The sequence below is a fragment of the Dermacentor andersoni genome, chromosome 9 (genome assembly GCF_023375885.2).
Source record: "Dermacentor andersoni chromosome 9, qqDerAnde1_hic_scaffold, whole genome shotgun sequence".
NCBI classification, from domain to species: domain Eukaryota; kingdom Metazoa; phylum Arthropoda; class Arachnida; order Ixodida; family Ixodidae; genus Dermacentor; species Dermacentor andersoni.
The window spans coordinates 97,273,416-97,300,803 of record NC_092822.1 but is presented as its reverse complement, the minus strand read 5'-3'; the positions used below and the strand labels follow the sequence as shown (position 1 = coordinate 97,300,803).

The 27,388-nt window shown below is 47.1% G+C and overlaps 2 protein-coding genes across 6 annotated transcripts in view; both read right to left on the bottom strand.

Annotated features, from left to right (window-relative positions):
• LOC129380237 (uncharacterized) overlaps positions 1 to 2,774 on the bottom strand; it is a 116,262-nt gene extending 113,488 nt beyond the window's left edge. The window contains exon 1 of the mRNA XM_072284574.1: positions 2,766 to 2,774. Within this exon, the coding sequence (XP_072140675.1) occupies positions 2,766 to 2,774 (9 nt within the window). The remainder of the gene's footprint in view (positions 1 to 2,765) is intronic.
• A 4,710-nt stretch (positions 2,775 to 7,484) lies between these two features.
• LOC129384144 (uncharacterized) overlaps positions 7,485 to 27,388 on the bottom strand; it is a 285,323-nt gene continuing 265,419 nt past the window's right edge. For 4 of the 5 annotated variants that reach the window (XM_072284254.1, XM_072284258.1, XM_072284255.1 and 1 more), the window contains one exon: positions 7,485 to 7,562. Coding sequence is in view for 2 of the 5 variants with exons in the window: in XM_072284258.1 (XP_072140359.1) it covers positions 7,552 to 7,562 (11 nt within the window). In the remaining 3 variants the exon portion in view is untranslated. Of the gene's footprint in view, positions 7,563 to 8,815; positions 10,411 to 27,388 lie in introns of those variants that run through there. The other variant, XM_072284256.1, reaches the window with a different exon arrangement.

Below are 27,388 nucleotides of genomic sequence, written 5' to 3'. Positions count from 1 at the left end.
GGATGTAAGGATGAGAAATGGGCAGCAAAGCATTTCGCATCCGCTTGGACTCCTACTCCGCTTAAGTCGAGCAAGCGAAAGCACTCTCCACGTTCAGCAGAGCGCATGTGGATATACTTCCGAACGTTCCCCAACGAATTTGGAGTGCAAATATTGTGCAGATGTTTTGGGAGCCCGGGACACGATTTCAATATACGAAACTTGAAACTCTTGTTTAGGTAAATTTTTACAAATGGTGTAAGGAACCCACACAGATGAAATATCTATCGCTAGTCACACAGAACATGCTTCCTACTTCAACAAAATACAAACTCACTGCATCGTATAGAGTTTACCGAAAAAACTGGGAAAGCCAGCCATCCGCTTTATGCGTACAATTTTCAATGTGCATCAGTAAGCTACACAGGACCGACTTTAGGCACGCATGACCCAGAAAATGGCCCCATTTTCGCAGAATACGAAATCTTTGCAGATCTTGCTCCTGCCAGGGAACATGCGCCATTCTGACTCTTATGCACAAACAGCCTCAAAATGAAATATAGCGAAAAAGTCAGAAGGGACACATCCCGGTAGAAATTTCAGGTCAGCGCTGTAATGGTACTGCAATGTCTCTGCAAATTCGACAAGGTCACTTTCAACCAGCTATCTAGAAGGACTCGCGATTACACAGCGAAATTTGGCAGTTTGAACTGCAATGAAATTGATGGTTTGACGATAATTCGTTTGATCGGGAGTAGGCATAATGAAAAGGTAAAACAGAGAAACGCCGACCAAATGTGAAAACGTTTGAAATATTCAAGACGTTTAGAGTTCCGTATAGAAGCCGTTTCATGTCCGGTGGGCGTTTCTGTGTTTTACCCTTTCGGAGTTGTAATGCTATTAATTCCTTTTGATGGTTAAGAGAGACGCAGTTCCTGCATTTGCTAAAGCAATGATTTCACGCGTTGATACGTGCAAGCATAGATATCTATTCACCCTTAGGTTGAATATAGCAATCTGATTTTGTGATTTCTAATGTGATTAGGCGTTCCGAAAAAACGGGGCATGGTGCAAAAAGCGGAAGTAGACATTTGTTATGGCGAGAACGTTCCGTATGGCGCATCCCGCACGTCTTCCGCTACAGTGCCTCGCCGCGAGCACGAACACAATTCTCGCTGCCCAAGTAGGCGATACGTAATACAGAACAGCATTCCTTACGTTGACAGTGAATTCCTAACAAAATTTGTACTCAGCTGTTGGTTTCTTCAGTTTCCCCAGGGCGCCGCCTAGAGTGCCCACTTTTAAGAATAGCGGGGCAAATTGTATAATTTGCCTCTCCATTTGTGACAGTGGGGTGCGCCAAGTTGCCCCTCGGCCCCCCGGTAAATACGCGTATGTGCTCGTTCCTCTGTCGCTTGTGCATCAAATTACTCTTACAAGACACGTACTTAATTAAAACTTAAAATAAAAAAATATTTCCTTTCTTTTCTGTTTAAGGTGTAGGAATCCCACTTGATCCAACACTGTCCCCTTTCTGTCTCTGCGAGGACTAATCGAAACAGGAAATATAATTTTTGTTTCGATAGAACCCTCCCTTTTTCCTCTTTGCGCGGTGACCCCTACTTTGGGGCGTTTCCTTTTTTCTTAACCAACCCTCAAATTACCGCTTTCATCCCCGTCTATTCTCAGTCTTGTGTAGAAGGGAAAGATTGATCTATACAAGGAATACAGTTGTTTTCTCTGACGGGTATAAGGTTTTTGTCAATGCATCTGCTTACATCTGACGCTTTTATATTTCCTCCGAATGGCCAGATGAGGTTGCAAGAAGTTATTTCTAATAACAAAATTTAGGCATCCGACGTGCCAATAGGTATTTTTCTAATAAAATCCTCCAGGCGTATGTGAGAACGAGTGCGTACTATTTGGGCGGTGTATCTGCTTCTCACTTAAAGGAGAAGCCTTTAACTTGTGCATACTCAGAATATAAGCGGATCGATCTCTACCTCGAACTTGTTGCAACACGCAACGCACATGAGTACATGGCTGATTTTCCGTCCACTGCACTACAGGACGTCGCTCTCAAACCAGCATGAATATTGCGAGCCGTCCGAAGCAGTTCTCTCTAAGTATGCCAAAAGCGGTGTTCAGCAAGTGTGACTACCTGTAATAAGCAATCCAAGCAACATGGTACATAAGCGCATGAATATTTTGCAATCAATATTACTTCTGAAAAAGGTGCCCGCAATTCATGTAACCACATAAATACTATATCAACTTGGGCATTACTTATAGCTCTCCTTCGTGAGCTTTGCGTTTTCAATCTGCAGGTTTGTTGCTATCAGCATTCACAGGATACTTCTCACACCTGCACGTGTGTGTGCACATGTGTGTGCGCGTGTGTGAGCCTGTGTTTAAACACAGGGCACGCAAGCATGTGTTAACGCACAAGTGCGTACGTGTACTAGTGCGCGTACAGATACGCACACACATGTTTTCACCGTATCCACCGGTCACGGGCTCTTTCTCTATAGGACGTTTCACCACTAAAGAATGCGCAGCCACATCGCAGGATTCGGCGTCGCTTACTTATAATGTCTGGGTGCACTGGTGGAGGTCTGCTGTGATGCCAATTTACAAAAACCCCTGTTGCAGTAAGACGCTACGTGGAAAAAGGAGCGCACTGCCATACATCTAACTAGTTACACTAATTACTAGTTACACAGTTAACTAGTTACAAGGTACTAATGAACTAGTTACATACACCTTCAATCTGAATAGTTTCTCACCTTTTGCATTTTCCAGGCCTCCTTCTGTGTGCAGCTGCCACCATGTTCGAGCACACGCCGTTAGCCGAATCCGCCACGATTTTGACGGCGTCCACGATGAAACAGATCACTTCCACTGCGAGTGTAATCGATAGCTGTGCTTTTGGCTTTTGAGGAAACAACAGAAGAACCAATGTAATATGCACCCACATAACATACACAGGAGCAAATGGTTGTATCGACTGCGCTTTCTGCTTATCATTATTGGACATGCGAGAGCAGTCACTGTCACTGCTTTTAATAGTCATTATATATTTAGATGTCGTGTCCACTGCGTTGTTTAAAATATATACGCCGCCAGTGGCAAAGGCAGCAAAGAAAGCGCCACCTCACTGCGTCCGGTGTTCTCGAGCTACCCGTGCCACTGACCGACGCACGGCCATTTATCGCCTGTATGCAAAGGCGACTGCGGCGTAAGACTCACCCACACTTTTCTATTTAAACTTACACCACATATGCCGTAACAGCTGACAGAGTGGCCCAAGGCAAAGGTCGTTCGTTTTCTAACAACGATAACTTAAGAAAATGTGCTCATAGCAGGTTTCTTATCCATTGCCACCATCCATTAGACTGTCTAAGCCTGCCATGGTACTTCTTATACTGGCCCTTACTTCCTGGTAAGCTTCCTAGTTATTTTCTTGCACTGTGAGTCAATTGTTTTCCTGTACAAATATCGAAACACTCTCGCAACCCATTTAATTTCTTCCATATTGCTCAGACGTTCTTCAAGACCAATTTCACTCTGAGCTTCCCTCACTTAAAAACCTTTACAGCCCATATCCCCCCGCGCAGCTTCATTTGTAGGCTTCCCTTGAGGGCCCAGTGCGAGGCGTCCTACTGACCCTCGACTTCAAGCAAGCAACCACATTCGGAAACGAGAGTCCTGAAACGATCTCACCTTTCCACATTCCACGGACCACCTCATACCTATTGTATCCCCATAGCGCTCTGTGTTTGATTACGGGTACATGTTTATTTCCTTTTGCTGTTACCGTTTTTCTGTTTTTTTTTTTTATTTTCATATATCTATTGCCTGCCTTTATCCATATATACCAATGTATTTGTGTTCATTTAACCTAGGTATTTCCTGGCCCTGTACTGACACTGTCTTCCCTGTATTCATTGAATAACACCACATTTTTTTAAACACTGAATTTGAATCCCAACTTCTCACCTTCCAGTTCACAGATATTAACCAGACGTTGCATATCACGTTGCTTATCAGCAAGCAATAGAATTTGTGTTATACGCATGTGCCGAGTAATGCTCCCGCATTAAAAGTCTGCCAGCGAGTTATGGGCTCCATCCTAAACCACACCACATATCACCACTAAAGAACGCGCAGCGACATTCCAGGATTTGGCTGATTATCCGACAGACGGCAATACAGAAAATTTACTTGGCCACTTGCTATGCTCGGACCGGTTTGTATGAGAGATTAAACACTATAGTGCTTCCCTTTAGCGCTCTTTCCATTCGTATCATGTACATTATAAACAGCTGCAGGGATAAAGGGCAGCCTGCTCCAGTCCCTTGTTGATATCAACTCGTTGCCTCAGTCTTCCACTTCCAGAATATCTCGCAATATGTGGTAGCCTACGCTATCATACGCTGCAGTAATATCTAAAGAAGCCACATATAGTGGTCTCTCCCTTCTCTGGATATTTCAATACACCGAGTAAGGGCAACTATGTTATCATCCACACACCTATCAATTCTGAATCTATATTGAAGATCTCGCAATATGCCATTATTTCACGTAAAAGCTTGTAACTTTAATTTAATCGCTTGCGTTATTAACCTGTACATTAGCGATGTAATGGTCAACTGTATATACCTTTTTTTTCCTTTAGCTTCATAAATTGAATGTCTTTTGTCCCCAGCGGTGTGGTATTCCTCAATCTTAACGTTTTTTCTGCTGCTTTCAACAACGATTTCTTAGTTTCTGGTCATAGTTCATTAATCAGCCTAACGGGAACCTGGTCTAGCCCTGTGGGTGCGCGCTTAGCAATTTTCTTTTTTGCCTTCTTCCAGTTGCAATTTTTTAGCACCAGCTCCTTTTCCATCTGGTCATTTTTCAGCCTCTTTTTTTCTCATATACCACATCCTCATTGCTTTGGAATTATTCGGCTGTTACTTCGACGTAATTTAATGCCACGTCGCGTTCCTCTTTCTTTCCATCTTCGTCTAGGATGCGTATGTTGTTCCGGACTTGCAGCCTAATGAATTTAATGTGGCACAAAAATATTCTAGGTGGGACCTAGAATATTTTTTTCGCGCAAATTTGGCAACAAACTTTAACTTTCAGTTTTGATATTTGCTTTGACCAGTACTTGAACCATCCATTTTTTCTCCCGCTACAGTTTCTCTTTTGGTCCGCAGACTGCAACGGTGGCGAAGTGGTTAGCGGCCACTTTTTAAATTCGTAAGCATTTCTGCGCCTACCCAAAGAGAAAAAGCGTCCGTCCGTGCGTCCGTCTAGTAAGACGATCGCTTTCAAGACAGGGCCCGCAGCAGCGAGCGAATTTACCTTTGCGGTACCTCACGCTTGAACACGAACTAAACTGCTAGAAGAGACAGCTTGTACGCAGTAATCTGTTGATTAGGACTGTGTAGATTAATAAAACGTATGCAACGTATACGCATTGACCAACTTGGGTCGCTACGTATATTGCACTTGACATGTGCCCCTCTTCAACGGACCTCTTGGACGCCAAGTTGGGTCCCTGCTTTTGCTCCACTCGACATGTACTGCTCTTCCATGAACCTTTTGGACACTAACTTGGGTCACTGCGCATGTTCCACTTGATATGCCCCTCTTCAATGGACATTGAGACCAACCTATGTGCCCCTCTTCAAAGCAACTCTTTGACGTCAGCTTGGGTAACTATGTTCCACTCGATATTTACCCCTATTCAATGAACCTCTGACACAGACTTGGGTTACTGCGTATATTCCACTTCATGTGCCCCTCTTCAATGGACCTCTTTGACGCCAAGTTGGGTCACGGTGTTGACACCAACTTGGGTCACTGCGTATGTTATACTTGGTATGTGCCCGTCTTCACTGAACCTGTGTGACCCTCCCAAGCTACTCACCTAAATTACGTCTGCATCCCACAGGCTCGACGATGACGCGCAGACAAATCGGCTTGGGCGTTTGCTAAAGTGCAGTAATTCGCAGTTCAGTTTTCTTTCTCGGCGTGTTAATTCGTCTGAGATTATGAAATTTAAGTTATATAGTTTGATTTACGTGCCATAACCACAATATAATACTGAAGCATGCCATAGTGGGGCAAACCTGACTATATCGCCTAGGATTAAGTGACGTCAGTTTATGCGACTACATGAGCATGTATTGTATTTCACCTTTATCTAATTGTGGCCACCGTTGCCGATATCAAACTCAGCTGCGCAGTGACAAGCACCACCTTACTGCGTGTAAGAAGGCAGCAATGTGAACTACGAATTCCTTGGTTGATGGACTTCGCAGAGTAAAAATTGCCGGACTAATCTGCACAATTAACTGTTTCATCTCAAGTAAATTTAAATATATTTGCAACCGAAAGCACCTAATTATTGCAGGTTTATTTTTTCCGAAATTATATGCGCCAACACATAGATGCTATTAATATATTCAAAATTATTGAAATATAGATACTTTAATTCATATATATTATAACATCGAGTTAAAATTTACAAACATAGGGCAAACAAGACCTCGGCAGCTTTAAACGAAGAAAAAACGTCTGATTGATCGGAATTCAAGTGCGCCATCTCAGAAAATATTTGCGGCGCATTCACCGCAGCAGAAGAATAAAATTCAAACAATTAGTTTTTTATGAGAAATGCTCTTACGGGTGGCAGGCGCTTCTCTGGTTGGTGGTGGTGCTGCAAGAACATGAAGGAAGAAGACACGAAAAAACATCATGGTACAGCGAAATATAGACACTTTTCTCGTGCGTATACAATTTTCTCTTTGCAGTAAAACGCCTAAATCGCCGCTAAATGTCTCATCCAGCGTCTACAGTCTGTTTCGCGCTGCTTGCTTTCAAAGATGTTCAGGCCACATGGTTCAAGTCGTTTGTCTTCAAGGGGGGTCCACTTCTTTAGGGCAGAGCAAGCTGAGGCTGTGGAGTATTAAGGAATCACTTCTTATGGTTTGTATCTACTGCAGCATATCTGCACCCAAGGCACCATTCCAGAGAAAGATGGAGGTTTCATGTGAGTCGCTTAAGAAACGTTACTGTAGTCAACGTTTTGAGAAGGGGACAGTCTTTTTTAAAACGTTCGCTAAAACTACATTGACTGCTCTGTCACTGTAACTACAAATTATTTTCAATTCAATTCAGCGTCAAAAATTTGGCGGTGTACGGCCCAGTTTTACAAAGATGAGCAGCGGGTTTGACCATCCCTCTGAGAGTACATACACATTTCTGAATTGACCTGCAATAAGGGACTGACAAACGAACATTTGGGCTCCACTGCAATTCTACGGCGAAAAATTTTCAAGATGTAAAAATAAATTTGAGAACTAGGCTCAGGCGCTATATGTTCTGTCATTTGTTTCAAAACCGAATGTTGGCTAACCCCATGAGTACAGTGAATTGATATGTTGTTCCAGTGTTCAATTATTAAACGAAAATGTTTAATATGCGGAGCCCGAAGCAGATGACGATAAACCAAATCAAAACGTTTATTGCAAAAACAAGACCCCAAAGAATGCAACCTGCTTCTTACCGGCCGGCTCATCGAGGTTCTGAAAAAGGAACACGAGGCATTTTAGGGTAGTAGTTTTTTATTGCTATATCTGTATTTCAACACTTGTGGCTTAGACAAAGAAGAAGACTGCAACGGTACACGAGTTCTCTGCCACTAATAGCGTAACAAGAGCACTCGTTAAGAGGCCTTTGCAAAAGATTGCAGGTAAGTTTATTACCTGCGAATTTCTAGAACCTTAGCATCTGATAAACAACACTTCGGAAGCGTCGGATACGATGGCACATATCCTTACATGAACTACTTACGAAGTCACAGCGATAACTTGGTGCCTATGACATTCAGTGGTGGATTCCGGGGGTCGAGGGGACTGGCAGTGGCGGTCTCTGCCCACCCCCCCTTCCCTGAACCAGTGTAGCACCACCAGCCCTGTCACTCCCCTCAGTCCGTGTCACACGCGTCCTTCGTCAACTTGCTATCGTAAGTGCAGTGGAACTTCTATTCCCGATGTTACGATCCAACGCTTATTACGCGATCCTAATTCAAGCCAAGGAGCAGCGCGAAAAGAAATTCATTAGGAGGTGCCGCGTTGAGCATATGGTCTATGGGCGCCAGCAATATTTTAATCTGAACAAAACGCGTGCTCTAAAAATTGCAGTTGACATTCTCCATTTAATGTAAATGTCATATTCAAGAAGAAGGGTTGCCCGGAATTCATAAAGCCAGGGAAGGATGTACAGCTTATCTACTGCACGAAGCTGGTGCCTCAACTATTAGCTGGCAGCTGAGCAACCTAATTGAGTGTCTTCGTGCACCGCCTATAATATATATGATAGCATAAACACTGACAACGTAAATGCGTGTTCTTCACATGCACATTTAGGCATATGAAAAAAGAAGCTTGGATGAAACAACAAAAATAACCACTTTTCAATGTGGCCAGAAGGAGTGATGTATGAAGCCTGTAAGTTATGTGATGAAAACCTCTGCTGGCGGAGACTGGATATTTTTTAAATGATTTCCGACAATGCGTGAAGCACGAAAAAGTCAGAAACTAAGATACTTAAAAAGGTGTACATGCTCTTAAGTTACAGTACACAAGTTTTTGAGTTTCACCCTCATGCGAAGCGGCCACCGGAACCTCGCTCAACACCGTAAAACTACTGTCAACAAAACAAGGCATTAGCCACTCAGCTTCCACAGTGCATTTCTAAGCTTTTCATGTAACGATATAAAACATGTCAAGAGGCATAAAACAAAGCTTCCGCAATGTTGTTTAGCACTTCTTGTAGACCACACGCTTTCAAACATGCGGGCACATCCCCCATAAAATGCTCCCTAATACAAACCCGGTCAATGATCAATACCACGGGACAACTTTCCGTGGAAGCGCAGCAAAAGACACCGAGCCAAAGCTCCCTTTTTTGTACTACGCCCGTGCAAGTAGTCCGCCAATTTGAGCATCTCTCGACTACGTAGCGTAAAACTAAATACACTAATAATTCCTTCTTCACTCAATAAAGATTTTTTATAAAGTCTTTCATAACGTGCGGCTTTTCTGCGTAACAATATATTGAGCGCAAGTAATTGCGCGCTGATAAATCAACACAGAGTAAGTTTTTGTGGATTGGAACGTTGTCTTTCACCGATGGCGACTTTCGAAAACGGTGGCTGCATCGGTGATTGACACAATAACAATACCCGTGAAATTTTGCAGATATACTTTTAGAAATGTAATTTAAAAGTTATATGACGTATTAACGCATATAACCGGAGTCCTCCCTAAAGCACTGCGTAGCATGTACAGTCGAACGATTCTGTAGCAGTACCGCGCGAGCGTCACTGGCCGGCCGTCAGTGCCTTCTGACGGCGCGAAGCGCAAGTTTCGTCTTCTAGGCCATTCCCTGGTGCATGACAGCGCACCTGTGGTGATTAACTCCGCGGAAGCTTGCGCCAAGTTTCAAACTAGATCGAAAAGTTGATAATCCCCCCTGGCGCTGCTCTTTGTCCCCATGATACGGGTGCATTTCAACGTTGCATTACTTTTCTGCGCATGAGCACTACATCAGCACACTAAAAAAAAAAGAAAAAAAAACTTAGTGACGTTTCACTTCGTGAACGCGTGTGAGGCGTTCCTGGAAAATTTAGTTCTATATGTCTGGCGGTTGAAAGGCGAGCAAGTGGAGCATAACGTAATTCTAATGTAAGGTGCAAAGTGAACCATGGTAATAGGTATGTAGGCTGCACTACCAATGTGGTGTACTCTTTCCCGCTGGAGTGTGGGCGAGTGCACGTAGGCCGAACTGGCCGGTGCATCAATGTAAGACTTATGGAGCATGAATTGTCCTTGGACGAGAATGATTAAGCGCATGTGTCTGTCGATTGCCGACGATGTAAGTGTAAGCCTCTGGTCAAAGAGACAATTTTGTTTAAGCATACTGATTTACCCACCAGATTAGTCGTGGAAGCAGCCCACATTGAGGGAAAGGGCACGTGGTGCATTAGCCAGCCTCTGATCGCACTTTCGCAACAGCAATTCATTTACCTAGGTAGCTCGATACGGTAACAGATGCCATGTATCCACGTAGCCTAGATGTGCGTTCCTCGCTGAGCGATGTGATCGCATGTTTCGCTTATATTCCTTCGTGCGTGTGTTTCAGTAAAGTTAGCTGCGAGTCAGCGCTCGTCCTGTGTCCTTTCCCTCCGTCGTCGTTTGGCTCGCGCTGTTACCATTATGAATGGGTACCAACTCGCACAACTTTCCACTTTAATATGGTAAGGAATCGGCCGGCTGTACAGCGTAACACTTGGGGACGGATGGAAACGGAAGCACTGCAGATGGAATAAGTTGGCTAATTAGCACATCTGCTTACTTTCGTTGGCACCGTCTGAAAAAGGAACGCAAAGAAATTGATAAGAAGCAAGCAGTTCATTCACATACGCACTGAGATATTTCTGACCGGACCACTTTTACTGCAATAATATATTAACGCTTGATTTTATCGGCTAAATATCGCTTTCTCGCAAACGTGAGGCTTCTAATATCATCCCGCACATGAGAAGCTCCTGGAAGACGATCTCCCGATTGCGTTTCAGTGATGTAAACAAAAATCCCCACGCAACTTTCATCAACTGAGTGCCAAGGATAGTCAAGTTTCTATATCAACAGATGTAGTTACCAAACACGGGCTCTCGGTAACCACACTTTCACTATAACTGAAAGTGCAGTATATATTCCTCTAGAGAAAGTTTTTTCTTTGTGTGGATGGCATATCTTTATCGAAGAGTCTATTACAAGAAACAAGCCCGATTCTTTACACACCGCGATAAAAGTGAACGACTTTTGCAATTCCACGGCTATCTCAGCAATACAATGCAAGTAATGCAAGTTACTTTTTTCTGTAAAACATTTCAAGCGCATTAATAAACTGAAGCAAACTGAAACTGAATCAAAACAATAAAATACGACAATGTAGTAATTCGAGATATTTGATATTTACGAGGGTTCAATGAAGGGCTGAGACTGGTGCTCTGAAATCAATCTCTCATAAATATTCAACACTTTATTCTCTTCCTATATGCTCCCTGTCAAGTGATATGCACTCCTCCCAACGTTTCTACCAACCCTAGGTAACGTGACCGAAGCATCTTTTGACACCTACTTAAAGATCGCCTCCAATGTCAGCACTATCCCTGGTTTCATGCCAAAGCAATGTCCCTCTTTAATGTGAAGTGCATACTGCAATGTGCCGCATCTGAACAGTAAAGCAACAAGGATGTTGATGCGATGCTTTGAATAACGGTGAAAAAAGGGGCATTGCTTCAACATGAATAAAACTAGGAACGAGGGTAGTTCGCACGTTGGAGGTGATCTTCAAGTAGGTGTCAAAAGATGTCTTCCCTCATGTTTTCTAGGCTTGGTAGAAACGATGCAAAGTGCGCATTTTACTCAACGGGGGGCATAGAGCAAGGGACGAAATTGCCAGTGAATTATTTTCACGAATCAAGATGTGGCAGCGCCAGTTTTAGTCGTTATTGAACAACCCACGTATAAGCTGACCCTTGGAGGCACCTTTAGAATGGCATGCTGTTGTTAAACTGCCTCGTAAAATGTGCTGTCCTGACCTCACAGCAGGAAGAATCAAGAGTTTCGCATTGAAAGAATCGATGAATTACAGATCTTCTGCGTAACAATTTATTAAGCTTAAGTAACTGTGTGCTTACGCATCAACAGAGACTAAATTTCTCTGGATCAAACAAACGTTTGTCTTTCCCAGATGGCGATTTCGCACAACGTTGGCAAGGTCGGTGTTTGAAACGATAACCACATACCATATTCACAATTGTTTAATTGTACTTTCAGAAATGTTATAAAAGAATGGCGCTCTAATAAATTAGCTAACCTGGTACTTAATACTTTTATGAAGTATTAATGCGTGGCGCTCTTTGGCCATACCTGGCCCTTGCGCCATTAAACGTCAAACATTCATTCACGTATTAATGCTCTAATTATATAACGCAAATCTTCCTTAACTTCTAAAGCAGCACGTACAACGACCCACTTGTAAATGGATGGAAACGGAAGAACTGCAGATGGAATAAGTTGGCTAATCAGCACATGTGCTTCTTACCTGGTGCGCGGTCGTCTGAAAAAAGGAACGCAATGAAGTTGATAAGAAACAAGTCATTAATTCACATACGTACTGAGATATTTCTGACTGGACCACATTTGCTGCAACAATATGTTGACGCTTGGCTTTATCGGCTAAATATCGCTTTCTGGCAAACCTGAGTCTTCTAATACTACCCCGCACATAAGAAGCACCTGGAATTGCATCCTATCGTTGTTAAATTGTTTTGTTGTGACAAGTGCGCTGATGTGGCAGCCGCAAGATGCCAGATTTCGCATAAAAGGGCTTTCATGACGTAGGGTCTTTGGCGTAAATTATACATTGAGCGTAAGCAACGATACCCGTACGTATTAACATAGTTTTTCTGGATCTAAGCGCACCCGTTGACCGACGGTGATGTAGCAAAACGTTGCCAACATCGATAATGGACACGATAAAAATACAAGTAAACTTCTATTGAAGTGCTTTCAAATCTGGAATAAAAAAAATTGTCTAAATAGAATTAGCTAAACTGACCCCTAAAAGGTATATGATATACTAGTGCTCTGCATCGATAACTAAATTCCTTTCTTTACACATAGCATAGCAAGTAGAACGGAACACTTGGAAACTGATGGAGACGAAAGTTCTTGCAGATGGAATTTAGGACAGCTAATAAATACATTCCTGCTTAACATTGCAATCCCTCTCTGAAAAAGGAAAGCGAAGCAGTTTAGAAGCAACGAGGTTATTATACAGATATGGACTGCATTATTAGTTCTTGCAGATGGAATTTAGGACAGCTAATAAATACATTCCTGCTTAACATTGCAATCCCTCTCTGAAAAAGGAAAGCGAAGCAGTTTAGAAGCAACGAGGTTATTATACACATATGGACTGCATTATTGCTTGCTTTGAGTGAGATTATTTGGGCGATAAAACGATGTTTGTGTCTATCAGGCAAATAGCAGTTTAAGGAGTCCTGAGGCTTCTAATACAACTGTTCACGTCCCAATCACCTGGAAAACGATCTCTCGATTACATTACAGTGATCTAAACAAAAATTCTCAGTGAGCTATCGTCAAATGACCCCTAGGAGGAGTTAAGTTCCCGTATCAAAAGGCGTTGCTGGCAGAAACTTGCTCTGGGCAACCGCGCTGTGAGTGCCACTGAATGGGCAGTTATGCTTTCCTCTCGAGTAAGTTTTTCAAGATAAATGTTTTTCTTTACAACAGACGCTTTTACAAAGAAATAGCCAGATTCTCAACTCACCGCAATAACAGTTCTCGACTTTCCAAATTCCTCAGATATTTCAACAATGTCATAAAATGCAGGTAGTCAAAATAAATGAAAACGCTAATCACGTCATTCGAGGTATTTATTATTTAAATGGACTGACGCTGCGACGTACCCTTTCAATTGCATGCTTTTGTTGTTACACTGTTTTGTTGTGAAATTGCGTTGCAGTCATCTCATAGCCGCAAGATGCCAAATTTTCGCACTAAAGGGTTCTGATGACGTATGGCCCTCTGCTTAACAATACATTCAGCGTAAATAAATGCGCGCTTGTGCATTACCACAAAGTACGTTTTCGTAAATCAGGACGTTCTCTTTTACGGATGGCGAGTTTGCATAACCTTGGCAAGGTCGGTGTTTGACATGATAACGACATAACACATTCAGAATTATTTAAAAGTATCTTCAGAAATGTTATAAAGGATTGGTGCTCTAATGAATTAGCTAATGTGGTACTTAATTATATAATTAGAGCATTATCACTTAATATAACGCCAATCCTCCGTAACTCATATCGCAGCAAGTAGGACGACACATTGGTGAACGTATGGAAACGGAAGCATTGCAGATGGAATAAGAAGGCTAATCGGTACAACTGCTGCTTACCTTCGCTTGTGTCATCTGAAAAAGGAACACAAAGGAGTTGAAAAGAAACAATTTGTACAAACACGTACTGTCACATTTCTGACTTGGAATGTGCTTACGAGAGTGTTAAAACGACGCTTGAGTTTATCGGATAAATTGCACTTTAGGACAATCTTGAGGATTATAATACGACCCCGCACATTAGAAGCACTTAGTATGCCACCTCTCGATTACATTTCAGTGATTTAAAATTAAAGATGACCACGCAAGTTTGTCAAGTTATTGCAAAGTGTCTGTATAAAAAGGCGTCGTTGCCACACACTTCCTGTCGGTAACCACACTTTCAGTGGAGAAAGTTCTTGTGGAGAAAGTTTTTTTTTCATCGAACACCAGTTTGCAAAGACTGGCCAAATTCCTTACTCTCCGCGGTAAAGTAATAAAAAAGCAATACAAAACAGGCATTCAAAGTAGTTAAAAAACAATAATCATGTCAATCGAGATATTTCATATTGTTACGGAAGGTCGAACGAAGAGAGGAAGATGATCGCGAGACGCTGACTGCTGTGGGTTGTTAGCGGATATATATATATACATATATATATATATATATATATATATATATATATATATATATATATATATATATGTAGTAAATACAGTCTTTATATACTAACATCCTCGTAACATATTGGTGGGAGGTGCGGCGTACCACTGCAGGAAACGGAGCTCCGCAATGGACGGCGCATCACCGTCCGCCCCATGAATGACGGCGAGCACGCGGGATCAGCGTCCTTTCCGCCACCGTCACCGTCACCACCTACGACTGTCGCCTTCGGTTGTCGTTGTGCAACCTAAGGATCCTGGAACTTTGTGCGGGACCGATGGCGCCGACTTTGAAGGGTGGGTGGGTATGTACGAACGCGTGAGTGGAATCAACAGATGGGACCCTACGCTTATGCTAGCCCGGCTGTTCTACCTACGAGGCACGGCAAAGGTGTGGTACGAAAACCACGAAAAGGAGCTCACCAGCTGGGACCAATGCAAATAAATTTGACAGAGTTGTTTGGCAAACCAGCCGGCCGTAAGGTTGCCGCAAATCAGGAACTAGCCCGTGTCCAATGCGCCACGGAGTCCTAGGTCTCGCACATCCAGGACGTGCTGGAACTTAGTCGTAAAGCCGATCACTACATGACAAAAGCTGAAAAGGGCGGGCACGTGCTTAAGGGAATTGCTGACGACGCCTTTTATCTGCTCATGTGCAAAAGCTGTTCTACAGTTGATGCCATTATAAAAGAGTGCCGACAATTTAAGCAGGTAGAAAGCCGACGCGTCTCGCAACCATTCGCCAGACTTCCCCATACTGCCGCGATGTCGACGTGTGAAGAGCCACCCGCACAGCAGCATGTGTCGCCATCAGAGGACGTGGTGCGAATCGTTCGACGTGAACTGGATGCGATGGCGCCCGCAGCTTTCTGTTCGCGTAGTCCTGATGCTACCACTTTTTCGCTTCCCCTCGTACAAGTCATCGTTTAAAGGGAACTTGGAAACATTGGATTACATTCTGTCTGTGCTGTCGCCAATGCCAGCGCTAACGAACGCCCTTCTACTATTTTCGCTCCACCCCGACACTTCTCTCCGCGTTATCGCGACCCGACTGATTGGAGAACCACTGACGACCAGCCGGTATGTTTCACCTGTCGCCGCATTGGCCGTGTGGCCCGATACTGTCGCAACACATGGCCCTCAACACCTCGCACGCCGACCAACCTGAGCCGTCTTGATGAAAATGCCCGCAATGTTTCGCCCACCGCTGAGTAACAGCGCCGATGACTCTGCAAGGAACACGTGACACAGCCGCTCACCATCACCGCGCGGACACGTCTCGTTCACCACAAATACGTCGCCCATCTTCCCTCTCGCCGCAGCTACGTCGCCTTTCCTTCCATTTGGATTGTGGCCGCACATTTTCGGAAAACTGTTCACATACGTTCCAAAACTGTTCCACATACGTCGGTCACGGTTGCTAACAAGGACGTCGTTCTACCGCTTCTGAATTTCAGCCTGTGCCCTCAAGTGATTCCGACCGGTATGTTCTTGGCCAGCCCCCCCCCCCCCCCCCTTCAAGTCCCAAATTTCACATTGTGAGTGTTAATGCGAGGGGCTTATTAGCTCCAATTGCAGCTCACAGCTCTGGTTTCTTAACGGATAACTAAACAAAAATGATTGCACGTGACCTCACTTCTGCACAGGCCACGGACATACGTCACCTGCTTGAATCGTACAGTGACATCTTTGATTTTTGTGACAGGCCTTTAGGCCAAACATCTGTCGTTGACACCGTATAAACATAAACACGAATCCTATTCATCGGCGACCCTATCGGGTATCGCATGCTCAACGTCGAGTCATCCAATCAAAAGTGGACAAAGTACTCCGCTAAGTGGTCACTGAGTCATCAACCAGCCCTTCAGCTTCGACTGTCGTCCTTGTGAAAAATAAAGGTGATACCTGGCGTATTTGCGTCCATTATCGCCATTTCAACAAGATCACGCGCAAAGACGTCTACCCACTACCACGCATCGATGACGCCTTGGACTGCTTGCACGGAGCTAAATACTCATCGTCCATCGATCTTCGACTCGGCTACTGGCAGATTTCAGTTGATGAAATTGACCACAAGAAGACGGCTTTCATCACGCCGGCTGGCTTATATCAGTCAAATCATGCCCTTTGGCCTATGCAACGCTCCGGCGACATTTGAACGTATGATGGACTCTTCTGCGAGGCTACAAGTGGAGCACCTGCCTTTGTTACCTTACGACGTTATTGTTTTTTTCTCCCACGTTCGGCAGCCACCTTACCCGACTCGCTGCCATTCTTGCAGTCTTCCGAAAAGCCGGCTTCCAACTTAACTCCACGAAGTGTCGATTCGGGCGCAGTAAAATTACCGTGTTGGGACACCTTGTTGATGCATCCGGTGTTCGACCAGATCCGGAAGAAGTTCGCGCCGCACGCAGTTTCGCTGTGTCACGTATTGCTTCTGCCGTGCGCTGCTTCGTCGGCCTATGTTCCTACTTTCGCCGTTTCGTCAAAAACTTCGCCGACGTTGCTCGGCCTTCGACATATCTTCTAAAGAAGAACACGCCGTTCTCATGGGGCCCTGAGCAAGCTCCCGCGTTCGCCGGTCTCATCGGGTTTCTGACCACCCCTCCCATACTTTGCCCACTTTGATCTATCTGCACGGACCGAAGTCCACACTGACGCAAGCGGCCACGGTATCGACGCTGTTCTCGCCCAACAGCAGAATGGTATCGAGTGCGTGATAGCTTACGCCAGCCGCGTGCTGTCACCTGCCAAGAAAAATTGCTCCATCACCGAACGGGAGTGCTTGGCTTTAGTTTCAGCTGTCGCCATGTTCCGGCCATATTTGTACGGCCGCACGTTTTCGGTCGTTACAGAGCACCACGCCTTCGAGGACCCCACAGGACGGCTTGGTCGCTGGGCTTCGCGGCTGCAGGAATTTTCATTTGTTGTCAACTATTAGTCCGGACGGTTGCACAAGGACGCTGCCTGCCTCGCGCGTCAGCCCGTGGATCCCCCTGATCCTGTTGTGCCTGATCCGGTGACCTGCGTGATGGCTTTGGCTGACATGACCGACATGCGCGCTGAACAAAGTGACACATCCTTACAGTCCGTCATCGCCGGAATGCAATCTGGCAGCATCGACGGCACGTGCCGCATGTCCGTGCTGCACGACGGCATCCTCTATCGCCGCAATATCAACCCTGATAGCCCCGAGTTGCTCTTTGTCCTTCCTCGTCATTTAGGATCCGTTGTTCTCGAACAATTTCACGATGCACCGGCGGCGAGACACCTTGGAGTTTTGCGTACATGTAACCGCGTACGACGTCGTTTCCTCTGGCCTAGTCTCTACCGCTCTGTGCGTCGGTATTGTATTGTATTGTATTGGGTTTTATGGCGCATAAGCACCTCAGGCTATCATGCGCCAAACACATCGTATAATTCATTTCAAAAATTGGGTATCCTCAGCGAAGGTCTTTATCCGGACAAGGGCCTTGAGGAGCCCAACAAACCGAATGAAGACCTCAGCCTTCTTCTCAGGACTGAGAAAATGGGTGTGGTGCATCATAAGAGGCGTGAAAAATCTGGGTAATAATTTTTAGAATTAGTAGTTCTGTGATATATTATATTTCGTTAGGATCGCTGCGTCTTTCAAAAAACTAAAAACAGATGAAGTTTCTACTAGTGGGTTGTCTCCTAAAAGCAGACTGGGATGGAAGGGAATGCGTTCATTGTAAATACAGTAAAATATTTTTTCCTTAGCTGTTAGAGTTGTGTGCACGAGAATAAAATGTGATTTACAGTGAGTTCATCACCTTTCTCACATAAGGGTTTGTCTTGTTTCGTCAGTAGAAAGTTATGTGTTAGGTGTGTATGTCCGATGTGCAGGTGGCATAAAATTACTTCTATGAAACGTTCCTGATGCCTGCATGATCTCCATTCTCCTAGAATAGGTTTTACTAAATGTAGTTTGTTATTTTCTTCGCAATTCCATGTACGCTATCATTTTTCTTTAAGCTTGTTTTTACTAACTTCATGCAATCTGCATAGGGTATACTTACAGTACTGACATCCTTATGGCAGGCTTGAGCGGCGCACGCGTCAGCTCACTCGTTGCCTCTAATTCCTTGATGGCTTGGTATCCAACAAAGCTTCATTTCGTGACCTTGTGTTTCAGCAGTTATTATGTTATGGATTATATTTCTATTAAGGGTTCCCTTACGTTTCTGGCTTTCACTGCTCTGATTGCACTTAGCGAGTCCTTGTAGATAATACTGTTTTGAATGTTCATCTCGACTATTATTGATACAGCCACCGAAATGGCATGACATTCGGCTGAGAAAATTGACGCGCACTGAGGCACCTGACTACCTTTTCCCATTTATCTTGCACTACAGCACTTCCGACGTGAAGTTATGTTTTAGAACCGTCAGTATAAAATGCTGTGTGTTCTTTGTACTTTTTGTCTAGCGCCAAATATTCTTGTATTATATGTTCACGTGGAGTTTGCTTTTTATGAAATTGTGTCAGTGTGTAGTCATCTACACTGGGAAAGGTGTGCCAAGGTGGTAGGGGTCCGGTTCTCTTGGCAACATCAGGCAGTGTGTCTAGAATACCTAATTCCTGGCAAATTTCTTCAAATCTGAAAATAAGGGGTCTCGTCGCATTCGGTTTGTTGTTAAAAAGCTGCTTAGACGGGCACTTCGTAACTATTTAGTAGCAGAGATGTTTTGGTAGTGAACGGGTTTTTAGGACATATGCACATGTCACAACTTGCGAATTGTGTCTGCGCCGGAAGAAACCTCCCCTGCCACCTGTCGGACGACTACATCCAATTGAAGTTCCCTCTGAACCATTCTTTCGTGTTGTGAAGAAGAAGACGCGCCTCGCGGCACAGACACATCGCCAACGCGCGGCTCGGCTCCGCTCGCGCTGTTGATTACTGTCGCCTTTTTTGGACAGTGCTTCGGGCTGTCTCGCCGTTCCCGGTCGCTGCGCTTTTGCCTTAGGAGCCGCCAATAAACCTCTTCTCAATTGGTGGAGGTGCTGGGACTCAAACCCCGTCGCTTGTAACCCTGGAGCTGCGATCAAGAACGCTATCGCCCGCCATGACCGACAGCTCATCCCAAACGGCGCCGACGCCACAGTCCGTCACTTGCACCGGCGTTGCACGACAACGCGACCCCAAGATCTTCAGCGGTGCAGACGACGAAGATGTAGAAGACTGGCTGGCGTCATATGAACGGGTGAGCGCGCACAACAAGTGGGATGATCCAGCGAAGTTAACCCACGTCATCTTTTATCTGGCTGGTGTTGCCCAACTCTGGTTTCACAACCACGAAAGTGACTTACCCACATAGTCAATCTTCAAGACAACCTTTACAGAAGTGTTCGGCCGACCCGCTGTTCGCAAACTGCGCGCTGAACAACGCTTGCGCGCCCGAGCACAGCAGGCGGCAGAAACATTCACGAGCTACATTGAAGACGTCGTGGACCTGTGTAAACGAGTCAACGCGGCAATGCCCGAAGCTGAGCGAATTCACCATATACTGAAGGGCATCGATGACGGCGCTTTCCAGATGCTTCTAGCCAGGAATCCGCGCACTGTGTCCGATGTCGTCAGCCTATGCCAAAGTTATGATGAGTTACGCAAGCAACGCGCTTCGACTCGGCGTGCTCTGGGCAGCGACGACTTGGTGGCAAGCCTTGACAGCATGTACGACCCATGCTCATTACTTCAACGGGTCAAGGACTTCGTGCGTGAGGAAGTTGCCCGCCAACTTTCTTTAGTCCCCTTCACTCAGGAGCCCACCTCCCGTCTTCCAACCACGCTCCGCACTCTCATCTCCGAAGAGGTCGCTCAAGTTGTCCCTTCCGCACACCATCAGCCGCCTGCAGCCACGAATCTCAACTCTGCACTGGCAGTGCAGCCTGTCGCGACTCCTCGCACCTATGCGCAGCCAGTCCTGCCTGTGGCTGCGCCTCTTACGTACGCGCAGGCAGTACGCAGGCCTCCGCCTGCGTCTTTCGCGACCCATTCCCAACCGGTGCCACCGGAAGCCCATGCTGCATCTTGGACCGCACCGAGAGCTAATCCTTGGAGGACGCCTGATAATCGTCCCATCTGCTATTCTTGCTGTACTCCTGGACACGTCGCCCGATATTGCCGACGTCGGCCTCAAGCGTTCGGCGACGCCTCTCGGCCCTTCCAGTACGGCAGCCAGCCCTTTCGCCAATACGCCACTCCTTCCCACCAACCGTATGCTCGGGCTGACCTTCCAGAATTTCCTTCGCGTCGCTCGCCATCCCCACGCCGACGCTCGCTCTCCCCAATGCGTCGGCGACCCGCACCACCTGACCAGGAAAACTGAACGTCGCAGTTCACGAGGCAAGAACTGCGCCCCATTCGAACTGTCTAAGTCCTCGCGCCTGTCCTGCTAACGTGGTCGAAATTAGTGTAGAAGGTGTTCCTGCATTCGCTCTTGTGGATACCGGCGCAGCCGTTTCTGTGATAGCCGCCAAACTGTGCCGTTCGCTGCGCAAGGTGACCACGCCGCTTTCTGGACTGTCGCTTCGTACGGCAAGCGCTCAGCACGTCACTCCGCACGCAGCCTGTACTGTACGTGTGCTTATTCACGGCATTGTTTACATAGTCGAGTGCATTGTTCTTCCCACCTGCTCGCATGACGTCATCCTCGGATGGGACTTCTTATCCCGTCATAAAGCCGTGATCGACTGCGCACGCGCCGAAGTTGAATTTTTTCCTTGTGACGCACCCTCGCACGAAGATTGTGACCGCCCTTCTAAACTTACCGTGCGCGAGGACACAGATATTCCACCTGGCTCCTTCGCTCTCGTACCCGTCTCTTGCGATGCCATCACTGATGCAACGGTCCTCTTCACACCTTCCGACGTCTTCATGAGCCGTAAATCTCTCCGACTACCCTTCGCAACACTTGACATTGCTGGCGGCTGTAGCAATATATACTTCTGCAATCCCCACTGTGCGCCGATTACATTGCTCGTTGGTGAATGCCTTGGCATCGTGGAACTCCTCGACTCTTCGTCTTTGGTTGACGTCCCCGGAGACTCTTTTGATGTCGACTCCGGCCAGTCGTCTTCGATTTCCGCGCTTGAAGAGACGTCCAAGGATGCATTCTCGAGTGCCATCGCCGATACCCTCACACCTGCCGAACGCGCCGACCTTCTTGATCTCCTGCACCACTTTAGAAGTTCATTCGACGTTTCACAACCTCACCTGGGCCGCACGTCGGAAGTGCAGCACTACATTGACACCGGTTCACATCAGCCGTTACGTCAACGACCCTACCGCGTCTCGGCCGAAGAGCGTCGTGTCATTACCACCCAAGTCGAAGATATGCTGCGCCGTGACGTTATTCAACCTTCGCACAGTCCCTGGGCGTCGCCTGTCGTTCTCGTTCGCAAGAAGGACGGGTCTATTCGCTTTTGCGTCGACTACCGTCGGCTAAATAAGGTAACGCGCAAAGACGTCTATCCTTTGCCGCGCATCGACGACGCCCTCGACAGTCTTCAGGGAGCAGAATTCTTCTCGTCCCTTGACTTGCGTTCGGGGTACTGGCAGGTACCGATGGCTGCAGCCGATCGCCAGAAAACCGCATTCATTACGCCTGACGGCTTATATGAATTTAACGTAATGCCGTTCGGGCTTTGTAACGCCCCTGCCACCTTTGAACGACTCATGGACAACACGCTGCGTGGCCTCAAGTGGTCCATATGTCTGTGTTACCTCGACGATGTCGTGGTTTTCTCGCCTGATTTTCCGACTCACCTGCTCCGCCTCAGACTTGTTTTGACCTGTCTAACGAACGCTGGCCTCCAACTCAACCTCAAGAAGTGCCGCTTCGCCGCGCGAGAGCTCACCATTTTAGGCCACGTTGTGTCCAAGCACGGCGTTCTACCCGATCCTGCAAAACTTAGAGCAGTCGCTGAGTTTCCGAAGCCTCAGACCATCAAAGAACTTCGGAGCTTTGTGGGCCTATGCTCATATTTCCGGCGCTTTGTTCGGAATTTCGCATCGATCATGGCGCCATTGACTCAGCTTCTGTGCGGTGACACCACCCTCTCCTCCTGGTCCCCTGCATGTGACTCCGCCTTCGCTACCCTGCGTCGTCTTCTCACCTCCCCACCTATTCTTCGCCATTTCGACCCGTCGGCTGCAACTGAGGTACACACAGATGCCAGCGGGGTCGGTCTCGGCGCCGTCCTCGCCCAACGAAAGCCAGGCTACCCCGAATACGTAGTCGCCTATGCGAGTCGCACGCTGACGAAGCCTGAGGCCAATTACAGCGTGACCGAAAAAGAGTGCTTGGCCTTAGTATGGGCACTTGGCAAGTTCCGACCATACCTGTACGGGCGCCCATTCGACTTGGTCACAGATCACCACGCGCTTTGTTGGCTTGCCAACTTGAAAGATCCCACTGGCCGCCTCGCCCGTTGGGCATTACGCATCCAGGAGTACGATATTCGCGTCGTATACCGCAGTGGGCGAACACACTCCGACGCCGACGCTCTGTCTCGTTCACCTTTACCTCCAGACTCGGCCTGCGGAACAACTTCCGCACACTCCATCTCATCTCTCGACATGGACTCCTTTGCCACCGCACAACGTCGTGACCCGTGGATCGCTTCTCTTTTCGACTATCTTTCTGGATCATCGACCATGCCTGTATCCCGAACCCTCCGACGCCAAGCAGTTCATTTTGCCATTCGTGACCAGCTGCTCCACCGACGCAATTACTCTCCTGAAGGCCGTCGGTGACTTCTGGTGATTCCCCGCAGCTTAAGGTCACAAATATGTGCCGCTTTCCACAACGATCCACAGTGTGGCCACGCCGGAGTCTTCAAGACGTACGAACGAATTCGCCACCGCTACTACTGGCGCGGCATGTACAATTTTGTACAAAAGTTTGTTCGGTCCTGTCTTGACTGTCAACGCCGCAAATCGCCGCCTTTACGCCCGTCTGGTGCCTTGCAGCCGCTCCCGTGCCCTGCCACACCCTTCGATCGCGTCGGCATCGACCTATACGGCCCGCTTCCTATGACGCCAGACGGCAATCGGTGGATCGTAGTTGCTGTCGACCACTTGACACGCTACGCCGAAACTGCTGCTTTGCCAAGTGCTACGGCACGGGATGTAGCCTTTTTCGTTCTACATCGCTTCGTGCTTCGACACGGCGCACCTCGAGAACTCCTCAGTGATCGAGGTCGCGCCTTCCTCTCCGAAGTCGTCAAAAGTTTGCTCTCGGAATGCCGCATTATTCATCGGACAAGCACGGCATACCACCCCCAGACTAACGGACTCACAGAGCGATTTAACCGCACACTTGGTGACATGCTGTCGATGTACGTGGCATCTGATCATGGTAACTGGGACCGCATCCTTCCATTCATCACGTTCGCGTACAACACCGCGATCCAGGCCACTACGGGATTTTCACCTTTCTTCCTCCTGTATGGCCGCCAGCCTACGCATACCATCGACACGCTCCTTCCATACCGTTCTGACGCCTCCGAGTGTCTACCTGTGTCCGACATCGCCCGACAGGCCGAAGAATGCCGCCAGCTAGCGCGCTCCTTTACGGCCGAGCAACAGCAGCGCCAGAAAGAAAACCGCACCGACACGCTTCCGAACACCACCTACGCTCCAGGCGTTCTTGTGTGGTTGTCTGTGCCTTTCCAGACTCCGGGGCTTTCCTCGAAACTCGTCCCAAAATTCGAAGGGCCTTACCGAGTCTTGGAGCAAACATCTCCGGTGAATTTTCTAGTTGAGCCACTGTCACCACCTGAAGACTTGCGCCGGCGTGGACGTGACATTGTCCACGTCTCACGTCTGAAGCCCTACCACGACCCTCTGCCTCCTGATTCTTAAGGCGCCAGGATGGCTCTTTTTGTCCGGGGGGGAGATTGTGAAGAAGAAGACGCGCCTCGCGGCACAGACACATCGCCAACGCGCGGCTCGGCTCCGCTCGCGCTGTTGATTACTGTCGCCTTTTTTGGACAGTGCTTCGGGCTGTCTCGCCGTTCCCGGTCGCTGCGCTTTTGCCTTAGGAGCCGCCAATAAACCTCTTCTCAGTGTAGGCCTTGACCTGCTTGACCCTTTTCCAACAATGACTAGGGGGAATAAGTGAATCGCCGTCGCTACTGATTACGCGACATGGTACGCAATAATAAAGGCGTTGCCGACTTGTTGCGCAAGAGACGCCGCCGATGTTCTCCTTCGCGACGTGATTCTCCAGCACGGTGCACCTCGACAGTTACTTAGAGAGCGGCCGCTCGTTCTTGTTTCGAGCTGTGGACGACCTCCTGCGCTCTTGTGCCACTAAGCCCAAGCTATCCACCGCCTACCACCCACAAACGAACCGTATTACGGAACGTCTCAACCAAATACTCAGAGATGCTGTCAGTGTACGTTCCAAACGATCACCGCGACTGGGACGCCACGCTGGACTACGTGACATTCGCGTATTCCAGACATAACGCCGCAGGATATTCATCTCTATCTTTTGTATGGTCGCGATCCCATATTGCCATTTGACACCATCCTACCTTCTCTGCCCCGCCTTGCCACTGAGTACGCTCGCGAAGTCGTCGATCGCGCTCACATGGCGCGTCAAAGCGCCTGATCTGGCTTATTAGCCTCATAGCATCTGCTGAAAGAGCGTTTCGACCGGTGCCATCGCGATGTTCATTTCGCCCCAGGTGCTTTGGTGCTACTTTGGCCATCATATCGTCGGGTCGGCCTCTCCCAGAAGCTTATCCCTCTATACAAAGGACCTTATGAAGTCCTACGTCAAGTTAGCGACGTCAATTACGAGATCGCGCCGTTACAGTTTGATCCATCCTCAAGTCCGGCGCCCGTTGACGTCGCGCATGTTACGCGGCTGAAGCCATACATCGCTCGCAGTTCTGCGCCTACCAAGCGCCGAAACGGCGGTTAACCACCCAGGGGTCCTGAAGGATGAACGAAGGATAGCGAAGGATGAACGAAGACAGGAAGACGATTGCTAGACGCTGGCTGCTGCGGGTTGTTGGCGCTCAGCCATCTTGTCTACGCTCACTCTTCCTATATATTGTAAATACAGTCTTTATATACTCCTAACATTCCCGTCACAATATTCAAAATGAACTGACACTTTAAGGCACCGTTTGAAGTCCATGCTTTCTTTGTTAAACTGTTTTGTTGGGAAATTTTGTTGCCGTCATCTCAGAGCCGCAGGATGCCAGATTTTCGCATTGAAGTGCTTTAATGAGTTATTGTCTCCTGCTTAACAATATACTGCACGCATGTAACTATGTATGCATCAACAGAGTTAGTTTTTCGAGATCAGAATCTTGTCTTCATGGATGGCGTTTTGCCACACGTTGGCAATATTCGTGGTTGACAAGATAACAGTATACCTCAAAAGTTCTTCAAGAATAATTTGAATGTGTAAGAATAGAAAGGCTCTCCAATTAAATTAACTAATCTGATACACAGGAGTTATATGGTGTAATAGTGGTCTAAAGAAATATGCGAATTATTCGGTAACACGTCGAGTAGCAAGTAGAACGGAACACCAGGAAATGGATGGAAGCGGAAGCATGGCAGATGCAATTAAAGTTCGCTAATCAATACATCCGCTGCTCACCTTCGGGGCTCCAGTCTGGAAAGGGAGCGGAAAGCAGTTGAAGAAGAAACTTGTTATACACATACTGTTAGGATCGGCCTGCAGGGGTACTGCTCTGCAAAGCGATCTCAGCCCGCTGCACGTGCTTCCATCCACCCGCGGTGGTGTCGCCCTTCAGAGAACCAGCGTGTACGATAGCGCTAACCGACCATGAACTCCATTCAGAGAACTGGAGACTACGGCAACAGGGCTGGCCACGTTTGGCGCCCCGTGTATTCTTGCTTGAGTTGCCGGGTCTTCATGGTCTCTCTGCAGCTTCTCTAACAAAAGGGTGCTTTGCGGTACGATTTCCTCGAGCCCCAGGATTCGTCACAGTCTGCTGACACTCGTGGCGACTACCGAAGAAAGGCAGCTCTGGAATTTAGAGACGCAGGAGAATGGACAACCGACGGCCACACGGCGGGGGTCAGCTTGGGGAATAAGAGGCGCCTCCTTTGGCTCAAGAAGTAACCCCCGAGTTCTCCGAAGCCCGTCTGGCCTCGGTGGGGGCCGTGAAAGCTGTGCGTACGTGTGTGTGTGAGCCCTCCTCCTTCAAAAAGGCGGGTCGGCTATGATGACTCGAACGTTTCCCTCAGCTAGAGATGTAGGGTGCACGGAGTGTTTATAAGAGGCTGTTGGTGGGCTGCTAAGTGTGCTCGTCTGTGTGCTCGTCATCGTGCTCGTGAGCTGTGTGCTCGAGCTTGTATGTTGTGTGCTTCGTCTTGCGTGCTCCATTTGGGAGTCACGCTAGACCGTTGAATGTATCTCTTGTTTAAAATGTAAAGACTAAATAAACCCAGTACGCCTAGTTCCTCCCAAGTTCCTCTCTACAACCTACAACCCCTTCAACTGGTGGCAGCGGCGAGATCGTCCGACAACTCCTACAACACCTAATGGGATATTTCTTGCATGGACTAAAATTATTCAAGTGCTAAACCACGCTCGATTTCCTCAGGAAAATAGCAATTTGAAAAAATAGTAAGGCTTCTAAGATGACCCCGCACATCAGTAGCGCTTTGTATGCGATCTCTCGATGATATTTCAGTCTTTGCGACACACATCCTATTGGTAACCACATTGAGTAAATAAATACGTACTTATGCACT